The sequence below is a fragment of the Leptonychotes weddellii genome, chromosome 7, assembly GCF_054177405.1.
Source record: "Leptonychotes weddellii isolate Sample4059 chromosome 7, ASM5417740v2, whole genome shotgun sequence".
Lineage (NCBI taxonomy): Eukaryota > Metazoa > Chordata > Mammalia > Carnivora > Phocidae > Leptonychotes > Leptonychotes weddellii.
This window is the reverse complement of record NC_138375.1, coordinates 112333564-112352664: the sequence shown is the minus strand read 5'-3', so window position 1 is coordinate 112352664 and position 19101 is coordinate 112333564. Positions and strand designations below refer to the sequence as shown.

At 37.7% G+C, this 19101-nt stretch overlaps 1 protein-coding gene across 1 annotated transcript in view; it reads right to left on the bottom strand.

Moving 5' to 3' along the window:
• FAM13B (family with sequence similarity 13 member B) overlaps nucleotides 1-19101 on the bottom strand; it is a 59091-nt gene that overhangs the window by 5424 nt on the left and 34566 nt on the right. The window contains exons 8-18 of the mRNA XM_081825609.1: nucleotides 13820-13935; nucleotides 13495-13588; nucleotides 11253-11301; nucleotides 10688-10838; nucleotides 7872-7937; nucleotides 6256-6466; nucleotides 5377-5506; nucleotides 4694-4775; nucleotides 2738-2967; nucleotides 905-988; nucleotides 576-671 (exon numbers count right to left, since the gene is read on the bottom strand). Of these exons, the coding sequence (XP_081681735.1) occupies nucleotides 576-671; nucleotides 905-988; nucleotides 2738-2967; nucleotides 4694-4775; nucleotides 5377-5506; nucleotides 6256-6466; nucleotides 7872-7937; nucleotides 10688-10838; nucleotides 11253-11301; nucleotides 13495-13588; nucleotides 13820-13935 (1309 nt within the window). The remainder of the gene's footprint in view (nucleotides 1-575; nucleotides 672-904; nucleotides 989-2737; nucleotides 2968-4693; nucleotides 4776-5376; nucleotides 5507-6255; nucleotides 6467-7871; nucleotides 7938-10687; nucleotides 10839-11252; nucleotides 11302-13494; nucleotides 13589-13819; nucleotides 13936-19101) is intronic.

Sequence of the window (19101 nt, the reverse complement as noted above, 5' to 3'; positions counted from 1 at the left end):
ACTTAATTTGCACCTAAGAATTAGTTTTCATTTTTCTCTAAAAATGTACACAAATGTAAATAAACATTATTTTGATACTTCTTCATTAAAAAAGATGAACTTAAAAAAAATCAGTTTATTCCATTGTGCAATTAAATTATCATGACAGCCATCACAAAACTGTTATGTTTTCAAACACAAGAATTTAAATCGAAAGAAACTATGCCAGGGTCTGAAATATGTTTTGTTTTTGTTTTTAAATTCCACAAGGTAGATGAGCCTGGACATATCACTCCTTAGCCCCAGTGTCATCATCTGTGAAATGAGGCTATCATCTGCTACCTGTTGTGACTTGTCAGGATTTAATGACATCTTCATTTAATGACATACATAAAATGCTTTTACAAGTGCCTGGGAGATGGTAGGCAGGCACTGATTATTAACTGCCTATTCTTTTAAAAGCAGTAACCTCACCTTACAAATACAATTCTTGCTACCTTAGCTGTGTATTTCTCCAATATACCACCACAATACTATTTTTTAAAGGGTTGGTCTTGGTAAAATGAACTAGAGAAATCTTTCTGTGTTTTACTCACAAGAACAGGAGTGATGCTAGCTCTCGTCAGCATCTGTTTCACAAGTCTGTATCTCTCATAGAGAGGTTTCACAATGTGCCTCTCTTCTCTGGTCACCTAAAGTAAGACAAATGGAAATTACCTAGTCATCAGAAATTTTAAATGTCCAAAACATGAAGCAATATGACTTTCTCCCAATTTTTAAGAAGTTATTTTAAATAAGTAGCCAATCTCCTAAATGCAGGAAACAATGCTCCTACAAACCAGCTCTGAAGATGTGGGCCACAAAAGAAATTTGTGCTCTTTTTTAAGGTAGAATATTAAATCTCTTTAGCAAGAGAGACATTTACCGGCCTTCCATGTTGACTTTCATAGTAAAGAAGACTTTTTTGGAGAGAAGTTTTCTCTTCTATCAAATGATCTTTTGTCATTTTCTAGAATTTAAAAGAAAAAAAAAAAAAACACTCTCATTGGCACCATCATTATCTTCCTCAATCCCACAATGTAAATAATTAGGGCGAAAAGGCAGCCCATCACCACTCCAGCCTAGGCTAACAAGAATACAGCCTTTTCTTACAAATTTGCAGACAACAGTTTTCAGTCTCCTGTAAAATCTGGTCTCCCAGTAAATAGATATCCATTCTCTTTGGTGGCGTACTTATATTTTATCTGAACAAATTATGAATACCGGCTTAGTAACCTTGGATAAGTTACTTAAACTCTTTTTGTCCTATAAATCAGTATTTCTACTAAACAACTAAGAAAATCTGGCAGTAGTATATATAGTGGAAAGATCCTGAAAAAGTACAACACTGCCAATGTGTGACCTAGACTTCTAATCTATGAGCTGTTTCCCTTCCTGTGACACTTTCTTTACACTGCCAATACTCACCTCCTACCTTTTAGTACTCTAAATTACAGAGGAGGAAGGACATCCCAAATTACTTCCCACTTTGTTCCACTGGACCACCTTTTAACATCCCAATGGACCAATGTTCCACAGAATACCCTTTTGAATCTAGACCAAATAAACTCCCTACTTATTCCCAAGATCAGATAATACTGCCTTGTTTCTCACCATATGGAACAGAGGTTAAAAAAAAAAATTCACTGGATGATATCTTCCTATAACAAATATAACTTTAGATTATGTACATCCAGTAGAGAATAGACAGGGGTAAACTGTAAAACACTGTGATTTCAACCTCAAGCCTGCACCTTAAACCTAGGACAATGAATCTGAATAAAGCTAACCCAGATCAAAATCATTTCTAGAAAAAGGGGTGGAGAGAGGGGAAAGGAGGCTGGTTGATCCAACACAAAATTGAAAAACAAGAAAAGCTGAAGGAAGGGAATGATTAAAATTTCAAATCCAGCCCTGTTCAAGGAAGACAAACACTCCCAATATTTAAATCATGAAAGAGGTGTACTCTGTTGTCAAGACAGCAATGAGCATCAGGATTCATCAATGCCTACACAAAAATTCACATGAGACCATCTCTGTATTCTCCCAACAAACCTCATCTGATAAGTATTTTGGGTTGCCAAGTGCTTTGACCAGGACTGCGTTAGGCACGGGCTTTGAGTAATGGTTCTTCAAAAATACTCATTTACTCAATCCTCACAACAACCTTATTGTCTTAGTATTTTAATGGACATAATCATATCCATATAAGTCATAGGACGGTTGAAGGGACTCAGGGGCAGAATGCAAATAATATGAGTCAGGGCCTGGCAAAAGCTAAGAGCTCAATACATGTAACTATTAAGATACAAGGCCAAGTCAAGCTCAGTTATGTTTAGGCTCTTTACACATTCATCTTGCCAACTGTCTCCAATATAAATGAACAGATCAAGATTCTAGTTTTTCTTTTTTTTTTTAAGATTTTATTTCTAAGTAATCTCTACACCCACCGTGGGCTCAGAACTCACAACCCCGAGATCAAGAGTCGCAAGCTCTCCAATTGAGCTAGCCAGGTGCTCCTTAGTTTTACTACTGTGACTCACTCCCAGAAAGACTGGCCATTTCTGGGGTGCAGATAAAAACATGTTGTTTACCTACAAACTTGGGAGAGCAGACTCAAGCCAATAAGACTACCCACACATCTCTATGCCACTGGGGTAATTATTTTGTTTCAGGGACTCTAAAGGCTAGTCTGGCAAAAAGCATAGCTCAAAGTTACTTTGATATCTTCTGGAAGACACCGTTCAACACGTTTTTCTTTCAGTCTTTTCAGAATAAGTTCAAGTGTTGCTTCCTTAGATGGCTTCTTCTCCTTCTGAATGACCCTGGATTCATCTTCATTCTCTTCATCTTCATGGTCTAGAGAAGAGCCAAAGCTTTTTGGAAGAGTGTTACTACGTGGGCGTGTCTGAGGTACAAATTCTCCATCAGAGCTTTTGTGTTTTGCATCTACATTTCAGAACCAAGAGGACAGACAGATCAGTAATAATGATTTTGCTAAAGATGCAAAAGAGTAATAAGCAAGATATATAACAAGAAAGTAAACATTAACAGCACACAGGCTCAGATATTTCAAGGTTATATGAAATACTGAAATTCTATATAAGGCAAGCTATACCATTCATTCTTTCAATGATAATTCATAGAAAGCCTTACCATAAAGTAAGATTCTCTGGTAAGCGTTAGTAAACAAAGAAACATGGTCCCTGTTCTCATGGAGCATATATTCAAGGAAGTAAAAACAAAAATCAAGTAACCAGATTCATAAAATAATTTCAAAAAATGCTAAGTGCTATAAAGAAGAGAACACAGGATGGTGTCACAGTGCTAAAAAGAATGTACTTTAGGAAAGAGCAACAATATTTAATGGACTGAAGAAGGACTTTTTGAGAAGGGGACATCCTAGGTAAACATGGAAGAAACAGCAGCTAACGGAGCTTAGAAGATTTAGGGGAAGAGCATTCCTCCCCAGTTGAAGCAAGAGCCAGGCATGGCATGTTTAAGGAACAGAGAATGAGAGTGGAATGTGATAAAATGGGCTAAGGGCACAGTAGGCAAGGAAATGAGGCAGCTAAGGATCTATATAATCTCAGATCTACACGATCACTACTTCTCTCCATTGTAAGGCATTTATTCTAACTTAAAAGGGAAGCTCACTGAGGGCTTTAAAGATAGTTAACAGAGTTTTTAAAAAGATAATTCTGGCTGCTATGCAGAGAAAGAACTTTGAGACAATAACAGCGCAAGAAAATTGGAAAATCAGTTAAGAGACTAATGCTTGTCAATTTAATACACCCATCAGTAACACATTCAAGGTAATGATTTTCACAGATGGTTGGAAACTGGCATTAAATAAGGAAATGCTTAATAGAATTGTAGGGGAAAATTCTAAGAGTAAGGAAACTTACTTTAACCACAGGGATGTAAACTCAATGACAACAGGGACAGTCTTATCCACCAATATAGGCTCAGATGTCTACAAGTACTCGGTACTTAATGATAGTAAAAATTTTGTTGAATAAATTCAAATGAACATACCAAAATGTGATGCTCCAGATTATAAGCCCATAGTTGGTACAGATAATTTTTTAAGTATTAACAATTACTAAAAAGCATGCTGATTAAACACCCATAAAGTAAATATAACTTAGCAGCTGCTATACTGGGCCAATACCCAGTAACACAGACCTAGTTTTTATTTAAAGAAGACTTATAATTTTTAGTCTCTGTAGTATAAACAGTTCATTAACAAATGACAGTCTTAAATACCCATCAAAAATTCTTAATGAAATACCTACCAAAAACCAAAACTGCTTAATATTTGAACTGTTTTTCAGATAAACTTTTTAATATCACCTATGAATATATAATCTAGGGCACTTTTGAAAAGAATATTACTAATAGAAACACCAGAGGGACATATGGAAGAATACAGTACTACAACTTTGACCATAACTAATAAAAGAACAAAAGGAAATTTTTATTTTTGCCAAACAGCATCTCAGACTTAAAATTATCAAAAACTATAACCGTAATTCTCATAGAATATAATTCTATTAATTAATGTCATAGAATTATTAATTCATACAATTCTCATGTAATGAGAATACTATAATAATGAGAATTAAAAGTACTGTTTAAAGCAAACATATTATAAAAATGATATATTTTCTACCTTTAATTTGCTTCCGCAGTTTGGTAAGCTCTGTCATCCATTTTAATACCTTTGGATTGGCTGCAATATCACTGTAGGAGGGCTAAAAAATTAAGGAACACTGAAACCTCTGTGGTAAACCATAATTGTTAACGTATGCTCAAATAATACTTTACAGTCCCCACAGCAGAAATTTCACTCAATCCTTATTTCATCTTATCTTATTTGAAGTAGATAGAAGGGGATGTCAAGTAAAGCTCTCTCAGAGCAAAATCTAGCAAATGACGAAAGCCAGATTTGAACACAAGTTTTCTGACTCAAAGTATAGGATTCTTTCCACTTCACATGTTCTAATTATTAAATATCTTTCACCCTCCCTACCACCTCCTCCCTCCTGTCGCCACTTGCTATTTGTGGTTTTTGAGGAAGCAGAATAGCATTAATGTGATTTGTCAATGTTAAGTATTTCCTTTAAAAATTATACAAGCTTTTTTTGCCAATTGAAATATAAAGATGCACTGGTAAGAATACTGGCCTGGAAATGAGGCAGCTATGGATCTATACAATCTCAGATCTACATGATCACTATTTCTCTGTACACCTCAACTTCATTCTCTAAGAAAAGAGATGGACTAATGCTCTCCAAAGAACCTCCTCCCAATTCCAATAGATCTGCCAAACCCTGGACAATGCTACAAACTTACCTTGCTATTTCTTTCCCTTTCAAACTGTTCCTCAAATTGTCTAATTTTTTTCTGAAGTTTCTTGACCAACTGATATGGTGTTCTGTCTTCTCTTTTCTCATCTTTTGAACTGAAGGATGATCTTCGAATCCTGAATTAAAACAAGAGTGTTAGTTAAAATTTCAAGTTATTACAGATGGTAGCTAGACCTATCATGGGGTTCATTTCAATGTACAAAACTATCAAATTACTATGATGTACACCTGAAACCAACAGAATTTTTTTTAATTTTATTTTTAAGTTATCTCTATACCCATAGTGGGGCTTGAACACTAAAGTCAGGTAGTGTAAAACAAACAAACAAACAAACAACACCAAAAAAAACCTTGCACTATAGTTTTAGAGACCACACCAGTAGCTAACACAAGTGCTGTTGAAAACAATGTATAAACCACTCAAAAGTTGTTTGGACAAAGGCAGAAAAGAAACAAAGATGCCTAGCAGCTAGGCATCTTTGAACTAGAGTTCATTAGAACCTAGAGTTCATTTTGTGTTCAAACTGCAAAGGAAAGGTTTTGACATTCAGAATCAATTTAAAGTCTTGACAATAAAAACATTAGGGATTGGTGAGTTCCACTTGCTGCTTCCCTTCCAAAGTTCTGTATTTCAGTCATAGGTTAAAAAATGAGTATGTACACTATGAGGAAATGTCTATTAGAAAGCAAACCTCTATACCTCAATGAACTCAGAATTTACGAGCCCCCTCCAAAAAATTACAAAAAACGTTTTTCATGATACAGGGGGAAAGCTTTGAACTCTTAAGTCTGGAGGATTAAATCTTTCAAAGGATCTGGTGACATAATAAGAATCGCCTCTCATAAGTATATAAAAATAATGTACCTAGTAAAAGAAAGTGCCTTAGATGAGGAATCCAATGTTTCTGGATCATGTAGGAAACGCTGGCTTTGCCCAAAATCTAAACTACGATGTGATAATACCGGAGGACAGTCCTCTTCCAGGGGGTGATGATTCATTCTTCCAGCTTGTGGAGAGAGCTGAGCTTCTCCAGACTCAGAGTCTTCCTGCCAAGACTTAAAAGCAGGAAACGGCTCTGTAAAACAAACACAAAGAATAGTACCATGGGTCTCTTGGTTCCACATGGAAAAAAAAGTCACACAATTATCAGCTGTATTTTCTTTAAATCATATCATTATGTAGTGGTTTATATAATATTTGTTATATACTTAAAAAAAAAAAGGATATATAGGATCTTCATAAAGCCTACTACAGTTCCTAATTTTCTACGCTTTTTTTTTTTTTAGCTCAGAGTTTTATTTTTCCATAAAGAGTTATACCTTAAATTTCTGAACCCAGTCACAAAGCAAGGAAGGACACTGTCAAGCTCTTTAAAGTTACATTAGATATTAAGTTTCAAGTGCTGTTTTACAAACAGTAAACAGAAACAGTCCTCAATAGCTGCCAGGTGAATTAAGCTATCACTCACTGTCAAGTGACTATCTTAAAAGTGGAAGGAAGCTATTCCCCATGCTATTCACAACACTCACCAAATGGAGCTCTCTGACTCCAAAAGAATTCTTAACATTTCCAAATGAGCAGCTAACTCACCTGACAGCACCTGGCCTCTAACGTTAAGTTGTGGTTGTTATTTTCTATTACAAGATTTCTATGTTTAATACATATCTTAGTAATTAAACACTTAACAGTATTATCAAGACAAAATTTAACAGCACGAGACCTTAAGCACATTTATCTTACTGGAGTTATCCTGTATGTTCTCAAATGAACCCACGTCGATATATTTGATGTCTGTGCCCATGTAAGGTTTGATTACATACAGAACACATACAGATAAACATACAATCCACAAATATACTCCAAATACAAAAATACAAGTATCACTGGAATCCAGAAGAGGGGAAAAACTTTTCCATCTATACACTAACTTTATTTATAACTACAATTTAAAACTTTGATATATGACTATTAACAATAGCAAAAGTGAGTTTTTAAGTATTTCTGGATGCAAAGATGGCCTGACAGTGTCAAAAATTAGACTGATGTTTTCTTTTTCTTCACACAATAGCTAAGGATTACTACTTTAGTAATTTAGTTTAACTTTACATATTAGCAATTTAAAGCATTACATAATTTTTCCAGGGTAATAAGAACATAATTTAGTTAGTTTTTAAAGCCCAGATCAATCTGATAACTAAAAATTGAGTACAAAGCGTGCAATCCCACAATAAACCCAGCAATAAAGTGATTTTCAAAGCAACCCTTGTACCTGCTTCCCAGCAAATAACTGGTAATAAACATTTTGTGAGAAATCACCTGTTTTAAGAGGGAAGTAACAAAAACAATTATTTCTGGGTATCATTTTTAACCCAGAACAGTTTTCCTAATATATGGGGACAGCAGGAGAAGGGCTTATAAAAAGGCAAACAAAGTGAACCATCAAAAGGCAAAAAAACTAAACTATGGTGAACCATACTTACCCTCCCCATCTCTCTGCAGATGCATTGTTTTGAAATCAATGAGGGGAAAAGTGATAGGGCATGACGCTAATAAAATGGAAAAAATGGCAAAAAATACTAAAGTGAACACACAGCACAGTCAGAACAAACCATACACATAACTAACACAAAGCCAAAGATACCAAAAACATTTCCCTAAAACCAGTTAGGCATTCTGCTCAAAAACTTTATTCAAAGAAATTACTACTAACCCAACTTTAAAAACAAACACAACATACATTTCCATTTCAGCAAGCAAGGCAAAAAAATCAAAGTAGTGCTGTTTTATTAAAACTCAAACATAAAACTGAAGAAATGGAAACTCTTAACCAAGTACTGTTTGAAGCTTTTCAATTTAATTGATTTGACAGAAAAATATCTCCTTAGTTTGCTCTTTGGAAAGACCCTACTTGTATTTCATTCAAGAGTTTTAGCAGGAGAAAAGTCTGAAGGAAAGATACTGCCCACTTGTATTAAAAGCCAAAACCTTTTGACCAGCTGCTACAAATTCATACTGCTGGTGGACACGTGCTACCTGCTTGCCAACTGCATTCTGCTGACTATCCTTTGAGCAATACAAAACACAAAACCCACATACTAAGGAAGAGGGAGGTGGGCTTCTATTTGGAGTGACCCCACTTCTCTTTTAAGAGGCACATCAAACAAGGTAGGTCTCTGATTCGAAGGTATCTAGGGTCTAAAGTAATTTGGCCTCTTAAGGAACCTTGACTTTCATTAGAACATCCTAATTCCTAGATATAGAAAATCAATCTTTGTATTGGTGGCAAAGTTGGAAGGAACAACATAGTCTGCTAACAGCCACTCTTCCAAGCACATGCAGGGTTCATGGCTGAGAAGTTCACTCAAATGTCTACTACCACTGGCTCTCTGAAAGTCACTAACCCCTACTCCTGTAAAAGCCAGCAGGTGGTCTATGTGGCTCTGTCACAGCTGTTGAGCCAGGTTTGTAACAGGTGAGCTGAGGCACTGAAAATCAGAGGTCTACAATTACTTTCTTTGCGTACCACAAGCTGTAAGGGGAGGATTCTGACAGGGAAACAGTGAGCTGAGCTCGGCATCAAATTCGCTTTAGGGAGGCATCCAGAAAGCGAAGCTGAACACAGAAAGTTCTATCTCCTCAGACAATGGAAAACAAGTGCTCTTCTATGCTTCAAACTTAAGATCAGAGTGCCCAGGCCAAAGATGATGAAGAGCTATTAATCTGCGTCCTCCAAAACGGAGAAGCATCAGCCCTCTGTCAGAATCCCAGCCTCAACGTTCAGAGACCCCTCTCCTACTTCGGCTGGCTCCATGGTTGCTCTGTTGACCACCACTTCTTTTCAGTGCCTATGTCAGGATAAATAAATGAAAGGGACAGTTGATCTTTACTGCCACCAGGATGCTAACATATCCCCTAATTCTGGGGAGCATCTTCATAAATTCCAAACATCCTAAATAACCCAGAACAAAGCAAAATAAAGACAACTTCCTGATTTAGTCGAAGTTAAGACACATAATATGCCACTAGGCATGCCAAACATCTAGAACAAAAAAAAAAAAAAAAAAGGGAAGGGGGGATGGAGAGATAGCAATAAAGATTGGCACAGACAATGACTTGGTTGGGGCTTTAAAAAAAAAAATTGGCTATACCTTAAAAAATAAATAAATAAAAACTCCAACTGTGATCAAGTGAGTAGACCTGAGGTGGCAAAAGGAGCCTGTGGAATTAGCACTGCAGTTCTTGGTACGACCACTGTATGTCATCAGCTAACTTGCCAAAGGTGAGATAACCAAGGGAACTTCATCCAAGTGAACTTATAAATAAGTAACTTGAAAGAATCCCGAATTGTCTCAATGTCTCTTTACCTAGGAAGGTGTATGATACAGGACTCCTAAATTCAAATTTGTTGCTGGCTTCCACTCCTCCACCCCCAACATTTGGAAGTTTATAAATATACAATAAACTTGAAAAAATTTTACAGTGAACATCGATACACCAATCATCTAGATTCAACCATTAATATTTTACTATACGTGCTTTTTAATATTTCTCCATCCCATTAACCATCTTATTTTTTTCATGGATTTCAAAGTAAACTGCAGGTAATGATATACTTCCCTATAAACACTTCAGCATGCAAGTCATTCACTGGAGTTCAGTATTTATTTAGGTTTTGCATCTTTTGATTAAAAAAAGAAAAACTTATACAATGAAATACAAGTCTTAAGTACACACTGAGTTCTGACATATATATACATATACACACACACACACACACACACAGGTGGCTTGCTTTTTACATTTAAACTTCTCCTTTGTAAAAACTGTTAGGACTCTGTTCCCATGCTTATATAATCTAATACACAGATGTGGGGATATGGTACAGTATTTGCTTAGAAATGCCTTTAAAGATCATTTTGGGGGAGAAAAAAAAAGGTTTCCTGATGATCATTTCAGGAATCATCCTAAGGTGAGATTTTCAAAGACTGGGAACTAGCACCTGGTTTAACAATGAACAAAAGCCTATCCTGGGGAATTTCATTTTTTCAATCAGTTCTAACTTCATCTTCAAAGCTAATGGATCAGATAAGAACTTCAAGTTCATATGCGATAGTTGCCCTACAATCTCATTAGTGCATCTGAGTAACAACATTCACTCACTCCTCTCACATGAGAGAGAGAACAGAAAGTCAAAATGAGTAAGATTGTCCAGAAAAGAGCAGTAGTCTCATTATTGCTTTAGGTAATTTCAGTTACAAATAACAGTATCAGGAAAATAACGTGTGGCTAAAATTACCTTCCCATTTATCACCATCAGAAACGTTCTTCAGATCTAAATGTGGAATTTGGGTTCCACATGCTGCTTCCCCTTGAACACCAACACTTTGACCTCCTGGCACTTCTGACTCAGTGTTGGCATTCAAATCACATATCTTGCTACTAGAATCCTGTATTTTGAAATAAAGAATACATTTCACAACCACAAAGCTTTTCTCACTCAGCTTAAAAACAAGCAGCGTATATCCTTGTATGGTCTCCATTAGTGTACTACTGTGGCTCTATACTCAGCTCTCCCACTCCCACCATCCAAACTATTTTCAAGCACACATCTGCAGTTTTACAGTATGTACTACTAGAAGACAAAGTTTGGGTCCCAAATTCAGGAAAATGTTTTTATAACCAAGTTACTTGTAACCAAAAGTGACAAATTAAGTCGCTGCTTAACTGTAAAATATCTGGTAAGAGAATCTGTATTTACATCTCCTTTAAACCTATTCAACCCAAGCGTTAAAGGCCAGGTATAATAACTGGTAGGTTAAACCTAGTCAAATTTGTTAAGAACCACAAGAAAAAAATCTTACCAGAATCAAGTGTGACAATGTATCACTGTCAAATGACACATATTCTTTCCTAAAAATACAAGTACAGTTATTAGTCTTTTAGGAGTAAGTAGGTTACTATCATTGTACAATTCTTACCTAGATTCCTCTCTTCCCCAAATAGTTAGCATTTATAATATGAGAGAAGAAAATGACAACTGGACATATGCCCATTCTTTGGAGCCCTATATCTGAAAATCACACACTACTGAAAAGATCCACAGAATTACTTCAGATTTAGAAAAATTAAGTAACATTCTCCACCCTCCCACACAACCACCCCCCCAAAAGAAAAACATTTTAAAAGTAAAATTAAAATCCACAATAAATAGAAACCAAAAGGGTTGAATGTATAATGGAAAAGATTTTGTAAAGTAAATATTACTTTTAACCAAATAGCTTTATTATCCCCCACTCTGGGACTTCTTTTTTCTTTTAAAGAAGATTTTTTTTTAAAGTACAGTGATGGTCCTATATATATGTATTTTCTTATGGTCTTGTATTTTAAATCTGATTGTGTTCTATCACAATCAGAACAAGATTACTACTTCTAAACCTCTCCTTGCTCAAAACATAATGGTAACATGTAAAAAAAGAAATGTTTAAAAATTTCAATTCACCTCTATACCCCCCATAAAAATGAACCCCTATTTAGAACAAATATTAGAGCAAGCTATCACAAATGATCTCTCCCTATTTGACCAGTCAACAGAGCATCTGGTATTACAGTAGGTTAGCAATATACCTACTGTGGGAAACCTCTTCTCCCCAAAGATATGGTGGCAATTTACAATGGTACACACAGATGCTGCTTGTACCCTGCCTTAACAGTGTGTACCCAGATGACAGGTGTTGATCTAACTATGGCAAGTCGTCTCCTCATATGCATAATTACCTTATTCTTGCTGAGCATAAGAAATGAACTAAATTCCCTGGCAAGCTCAAAGTCCTTCCCTTGCTTAGAGTGGGAACAAATGGTGGAATGAGCTACATTCTACCTTGAGACTACAAAAGACCCAATCATCTAAATTTGAGAAACATGAGTGTTAAGCATGCAAAATGTAATCCATCTAACCAAGAAACTCTTTGGATCTAAAAACAAGTTTGCTAACCTATACACAAGTTGAAGAGGAAAGAGCTTTTCCAAAAAGATTGAGTCCTCACTAAATGGATCCTTATTGTTCTACCAAATCCAGATGTCATCATTCTGGGGATGCCTGTTTATCTTATATCTTCAGCCCATAGCTCCAATACTCCCTGGGCTGGAAGAGGATCATTCCTGCCTCCTGAAAGGAAGCACAAGGAACTGCTGTAAGCAGGAAATCTGTGGACCTTCAGAGTATGGAGACACTCCAGAGACATGGCTCCAAAGAATTTACTTACCCTCAGAGAACAGGATTCCTACTCACAATTAAGAGAGACAATGACATTAACACAAGTTTACCCTTGCCAACAAGCTATCACCAAATCAGTAATGTTTGAGAATCCTCAGTATTTACAATCTAGTCTGCATTCATTACAAATCTGTTTTCTGAATATCAAATCATCTTTCCTAGGCAAGTTGTAATATGCACTGCTTGGCAAGGTCTCAAAGAATCAGAAAAAGGGTAACAGGACCCAAAACCTATTCAGTGACTTAAAACATTCTAGAAAGCTTCTGCTCAAAAGGACTGTATCTATCGAGTATCTATGGTGACTATATATGGCTGAAATACTCATTGCCTCAGTATCTCCCTCCCATTTTTGCTGGCCAAGGATGTAAACAAGCACAACCTGCGTAAGACTATGCTGGGATACACCAAGGAGAAGCTGGAAAGGAACAAAAATATCCTGTACAAATGTGGTAAAACAAATATGCTATAATCTTTCAGTTAGTTACCCACAGTTCTAAGACTATGAATTAACTCAATGAAAGGTATATTCAGAATATCAATAAATTCCCAATTGTTCTACAAACCAACTGAAAGTTTGGAGTGTCTCCAAGAAGGCTCTGTTCTTCCTTCAGAATGTTTTCCAAGTTATAACCAATGTCTGTCTGAACCTGTAGCCCCTCTGAATATTTATAAGTATGTTTTATGCTTACCATTAAAACAAGAAGTTGGAATTTTAGATTATCAAAAATGTATGTTATATCAGATAAATGCAGCTAAAAATTCTCACCCCCAAATCTGTCAAGGGCTCCAATTCTCAAAATGATTAATGAGTAATGAGAGAAAATGCTTACCCCTCCAGACAGCCATCTTCACCATCACCGCGGTCACCGCATGGCTCTAACAGTACACCTACAGACTGACAACAAACAACACCACCGCTGTATCAACGGAACTCCCAACACTCATGTACTACAGGAAGTCTCCAACCTGAACTACGGTATGAGACTACAAGTTAGTCAAATGCCCCCTTTTAGTCCTTCATAACAGTCTATAGGTGTTGGCACCTCTTTTTAAAGACAGCCATTTATCTTCCTCAAAACCTGAGGCATGTGCGTGTGTATGAAATGCAGACCCTGCATTCTCACTACACTATTAGGTAAGAGGTACTACTCTTACTATCACATTCCTTTTCCGTCTTTAGAATTCTTTCCTCCAAAAAGGACAGCCATGTGGTCCCACCTGACAAATCCTCCTCCTCTTTCTTCTCAGCCACAAACAGGTTAGGTTGGTAACTTCCTCGCAGGTAACAGAGGAATCATTTGGTTCACCAGATCCCTTTATTACATACATTCGAAATAACAACTGTAAACCTCAGAAACACATATGAACACTCCCCCTATTTTCTAATGAGCTTAGTGACACCATCCCATCCCTATTCCTTCCCCAAATAGATACTCACTGAGTCTAATACAAATATCCTGTCCATTACTACAAGTTAGGTAAACTTCTCCATGTTTCTGATGATCACCTCTGAAATCAACAGACAGCTGGATTCTTAAGAAACTACCACTTTGGGGCGCCTGGGTGGCTCAGTTGGTTAAGCGACTGCCTTCGGCTCAGGTCATGATCCTGGAGTCCCTGGATCGAGTCCCGCATCGGCTCCCTGCTCGGCGGGGAGTCTGCTTCTCCCTCTGACCCTCCCCCCTCTCATGTGCTCTCTCTCTCATTCTCTCTCTCTAATAAATAAAATCTTAAAAAAAAAAAAAAAAAAGAAACTACCACTTGTCCAGTTTTAATATGAAAGACAGTTCATAATTATCTGGAAAAAGCTATTCAATTACTTCTTCCTTTTCCAACTATATATCTCTGTGAGGCTGAATTGTCTTCACGCACTTCAAACAAAAGAACCTACAGCAATAGGGTGTCTGGGTGGCTCGGTCATTAAGCGTCTGCCTTCGGCTCAGGTCATGATCCCAGGGTCCTGGGATCGAGCCCCACATGGCGCTCCCTGCTTCTCCCTCTCCCACTCCCCCTGCTTGTGTTCCTGCTCTTGCGATCGCTCTCTCTGTCAAATAAATAAAATCTTAAAAAAAAAAAAAAAGAACCTATAGGAATAGACTGAATGCAGAAGCAGGTATGAGAATCCAACTTGACTTTTATTAAGTCAGACAAACATTAATGGTATTTGTAAATATGTAAAACAATACCATTCCTCGAGTACAAAATGTTTTATATAGTTTTTTATTAAGTTTAAAAAAAACCATATTTACAGTACCTTGAGTGAATTAATAAACATTTTCTAATTTTTCAATTTTAATTTCTAATGTGGTAAATACTGATAGATGTACCCATGTAAACAAAACCCTTCTGGGATACTCACTATCTTTTAAGAGTATCAAGAGGTCCTGAGACTCAAACTTGAGAACCACTGACATCAGACTTCAGCAACCTTTCTGTCTAGAATATAACTTTGCATTCTTAAATATGGGCCCATGAAATAATCATTACTAGACCCACTATTTAAAATAAGCCTTGGTGTTTTATTCAAAGAACCAGGTTCAAGTCCCAGCTCTACCTTTGCTATCACAAATATGAAAGTAACAATCATTTACTTGCCTATCTTACAGTTACTATGAGAGAATCAAAAGAAATAGCTTAGAAGAAAAAATTATAAAGTTCTATTATAAAAGCATACTATTACATCACCAACTCCAACATACTTTTTTAAATTTTATTTATTTATTGGAGAGAGAGAGAGACAGCATGCGAGCCTGAGTGGGGGAGGGAGGGCCAGGGGGAGAGGGAGAAGCAGATGCCCTGCTCAGCAGGGAGCCCGACGCAGGGCTCCATCCCAAGACCCTGAGATCACGACCTGAGCTGAAGGCAGACGCTTAACTGACTGACCCACCCAGGCGCCCCTAGGCAACATAATTCTTAAAATGAATACTGAAAAGTAGTTAAAAAAAAAAAAAAGCAATTGGAGGCAACATAAAAGAAGCAGTAACAGAAGACAAAAGCTGCTACACTGATACACCAGCAGTGAAGCAGGAGATGAAATTCAGAGTAAGGTGCAGAGTTATCTTCTACATTATGCCCCAAGACAACAACAACAACAAAAAAAGAGGTATTAGGGTCAGGTTAAAGTATATCTAGACTTCAATTTAACAGACACAGAAATATACAATACTTTTTTGAGAAACTAAAATATTTTACTTCCTCAGAATTCACTCTACACAAAACATTTATTCCTTTGTACATGGGGAGAAAGAGCTTGTTTTTTCTAAATTATCAGCTGGCAAAACAGCCCATACTCTTCCCCCAAACCATCAGGGTCCTCAAAAGAAAGTCTAAGGTGCTCCGGCCCCCATTAAGGTAAGCTAGAGAGCTCGGGGGGGGGGGGGGGAGTAGCGGCGGTGGGAGCAATACTCGTGGGAGCAGCGGCTACAGCATAATCATATTGCCAATGTTTAGGGGCTGTCAGGGCTCAATGCCAGGAGCTAATTAAAGCCTAATGGGCATTTCCAGTAATTTCTGTGGCCTCCCCCCATTCCTTATCCATTCATTATTGATACTTCCACACTGTTTAGTTCTGTATCTCCCCATCTCCACCCACCTAGTATTCCTCAAGCATGCTAGTTACTTCTTTTAAATAAGCTAAATATCCCCACTCCATTCCACATTTCATTTGCTTTGTAAACTCTTACTAAACAGTTTATTAAGTAAGAAAATTTCTTCCACTGATCAATGGGTAAGTCTCTACCGCAAAGGAAACCATCAACAAAATGAAAAGGCAACCTACCAAATGGGAAAATATTGGCAAACAATGTATCTGACAGGGGTGCTTGAGTGGCTCAGTCGGTTAAGCATCCAACTCTTGAATTCAGCTCAGGTCACGATATCAGGATCATGAGATTGAGTCCCACGTCAGACTCTGCCTGGGCATGGAGCCTGCTTGCGATTCTCTCTCCCCGTCTCCCTCTGCCCCGCCCCCAGATCGAGTACATGCACTCATGCTCTCTCAAAAAACAAAACAAAACAAAACACAAAAAACCCACAATATATCTGACAATGAGTTAATACCCAAAATGTATAAAAGAAAAAGACCTCGTACAACTCAATAGGAAAAAACAATCAGATTTAAAAATGGGCAGAGGGGAAAAAAAATGGGCAGAAGACCTGAATAGACATTTGCCCGACATATACAGATCATCAAAGGTACATGGAAAGGTGCTCAACATCACTAATCATCACAGAAATGCAAATCAAAACCACAATGAGATAGCACCTCACACCTGTCAGAAAGGCTATTATCAAAAAGACTAGAAATAACAAGTGCCGGCGAAGATGTAGAGAAAGGGAATCACAGTACACTGTTGGTAGGAATGTAAACTGATCCGGCCACTATGGAAAGCAGTATGGAGGTTCCTCAAAAAATTAAAACTAGAACATGTAATTATCAGCAATTCCACTTCTGGATATTTATCCAAAGGAAACAAAAACACTACTTCAAAAAGATAACGGCATGGCCAGGTTCACTGCAGCATTATTTTCAATAACCAAAACATGATAACAACCTAAGTGTCCATCAATGGATGAATGGATAAAGAAAATGTAGTGCATATATTTATACAATGGAGTATTATTTTGCCATAAAAGGGAAGGAAATTCTGCCATTGGTCACAACATGGATGGACCACGAGCAATGCATTATGCTAAGTGAATTAAGTCAGACAGAGAAAGACAAATGTCACATGATCTCACATGTGACATCTAAATAAACAAAACAAAAACAACCTCATAGATACAGAGAACAGATTGGTTGTTGCCAGAGATAGGGACTTGGGAGTGGGCAAAATGGGTCAAAGTACTCAAAAGGTACAAACTTCCAATTACAAAACAAGTAAGACATAGGAATATAATGTATAGCTTAGTGACTACATTTAATAATACTGTATTGTAGGGGCGCCTGGGTGGCTCAGTGGTTAAGCGTCTGCCTTTGGCTCAGGTCATGATCCCAGGGTCCTGGGATAAAGCCCCGCATCGGGCTCCCTGCTCCGTGGGAAGCCTGCTTCTCCCTCTCCCAGTCCCCCTGCTTGTGTTCCCTCTCTCAATGTGTCTGTCAAATAATTAAAAAAAATTTTTTTTAATTTAAAAAATTAATAATAATACTGTATTGTATATATGAACGTTACTGAGAGGAGATCTTACAAATCTCAACACAAGAAAAAAAGCTTTTCAACTGTGTGGTGATGAATGTTAACTACCTATCGTGATCATTTCACAATATATACACACATAAAATCATTATGTTGTACACTTGAAACTAATATAATGTTGGTGTGGGTGGGTGGCTCAATTGGTTGAGCACCTGTCTTCAGCTTGGGTCGTGATCCCAGAGTCCTGGGATCAAGCCCCGCATCAGGCTCCCTGCTCCATGGGGAGCCTGCTTCTCCCTCTCCCTCTGCCTGCCACTCCCCCTGCTTATGCATGTGCGCTCTCTTGCTCTCTCTCTCTGTCAGATAAATAACTAGAAACTGGGCGCCTGGGTGGCTCAGTTGGTTAAGTGACTGCCTTTGGCTCAGGTCATGATCCTGGAGTCCCTGGATCAAGTCCCGCATCAGGCTCCCTGCTCGGCAGGGAGTCTGCCTCTCCCTCTGACCCTCCCCCCTCTCATGTGCTCTCTCTCTCTCATTCTGTCTCAAATAAATAAATAAAACAAAAAAAAACCCCAAAAAACTAGAAACTAATACAATGTTATATGACAATTATTTCTCAATTTTTAAAAATAAAAAGAGAAAGGAGAGAGAGATTGGGATTTAAAAACAACCAAACATGTTATTGAGTGGTTGTTTCCTGGGAGAGGTTTTATATATTTTTTTAACTGTTAAGAAAAAATAAAAAACCTGGGGCACGTGGGTGACTCAGTCAGTTAAGCGTCAGACTCGGTTTTGGCTCAGATCTTCATCTCAGGTTGTGATATAGAGCCCCACACCAGGCTTCCAGGCCAGCACAGTCTGCTTAAGACTCACTCTCCCTCTCCCCCTGCCCCGCCCACCCTGGGAACGCTCATGCGCGCCCACCCACTCTCTTTCACAAAGAAATAAATAAATCTTTAAAAAACAACAACAACAAAAAAACAAAACCTAGTAAGATCTAATAGCCCAAGTCAAACTGACAATCATCTATCGCTTCTTCTTGGCTGTCTGCTAGAGCTTCCCAAATACTTCTGGCCTCCACTTCTGAAAAAAGATTACATTCCAGGGGCGCCTGGGTGGCTCAGTTGGTTAAGCGACTGCCTTCGGCTCAGGTCATGATCCTGGGGTCCCGGGATCGAGTCCCGCATCGGGCTCCCTGCTCAGCAGGGAGTCTGCTTCTCCCTCTGACCCTCCCCCCTCTCGTGCTCTCTCTCCCATTCTCTCTCTCAAATGAATAAATAAAATCTTTAAAAAAAAAAAAAA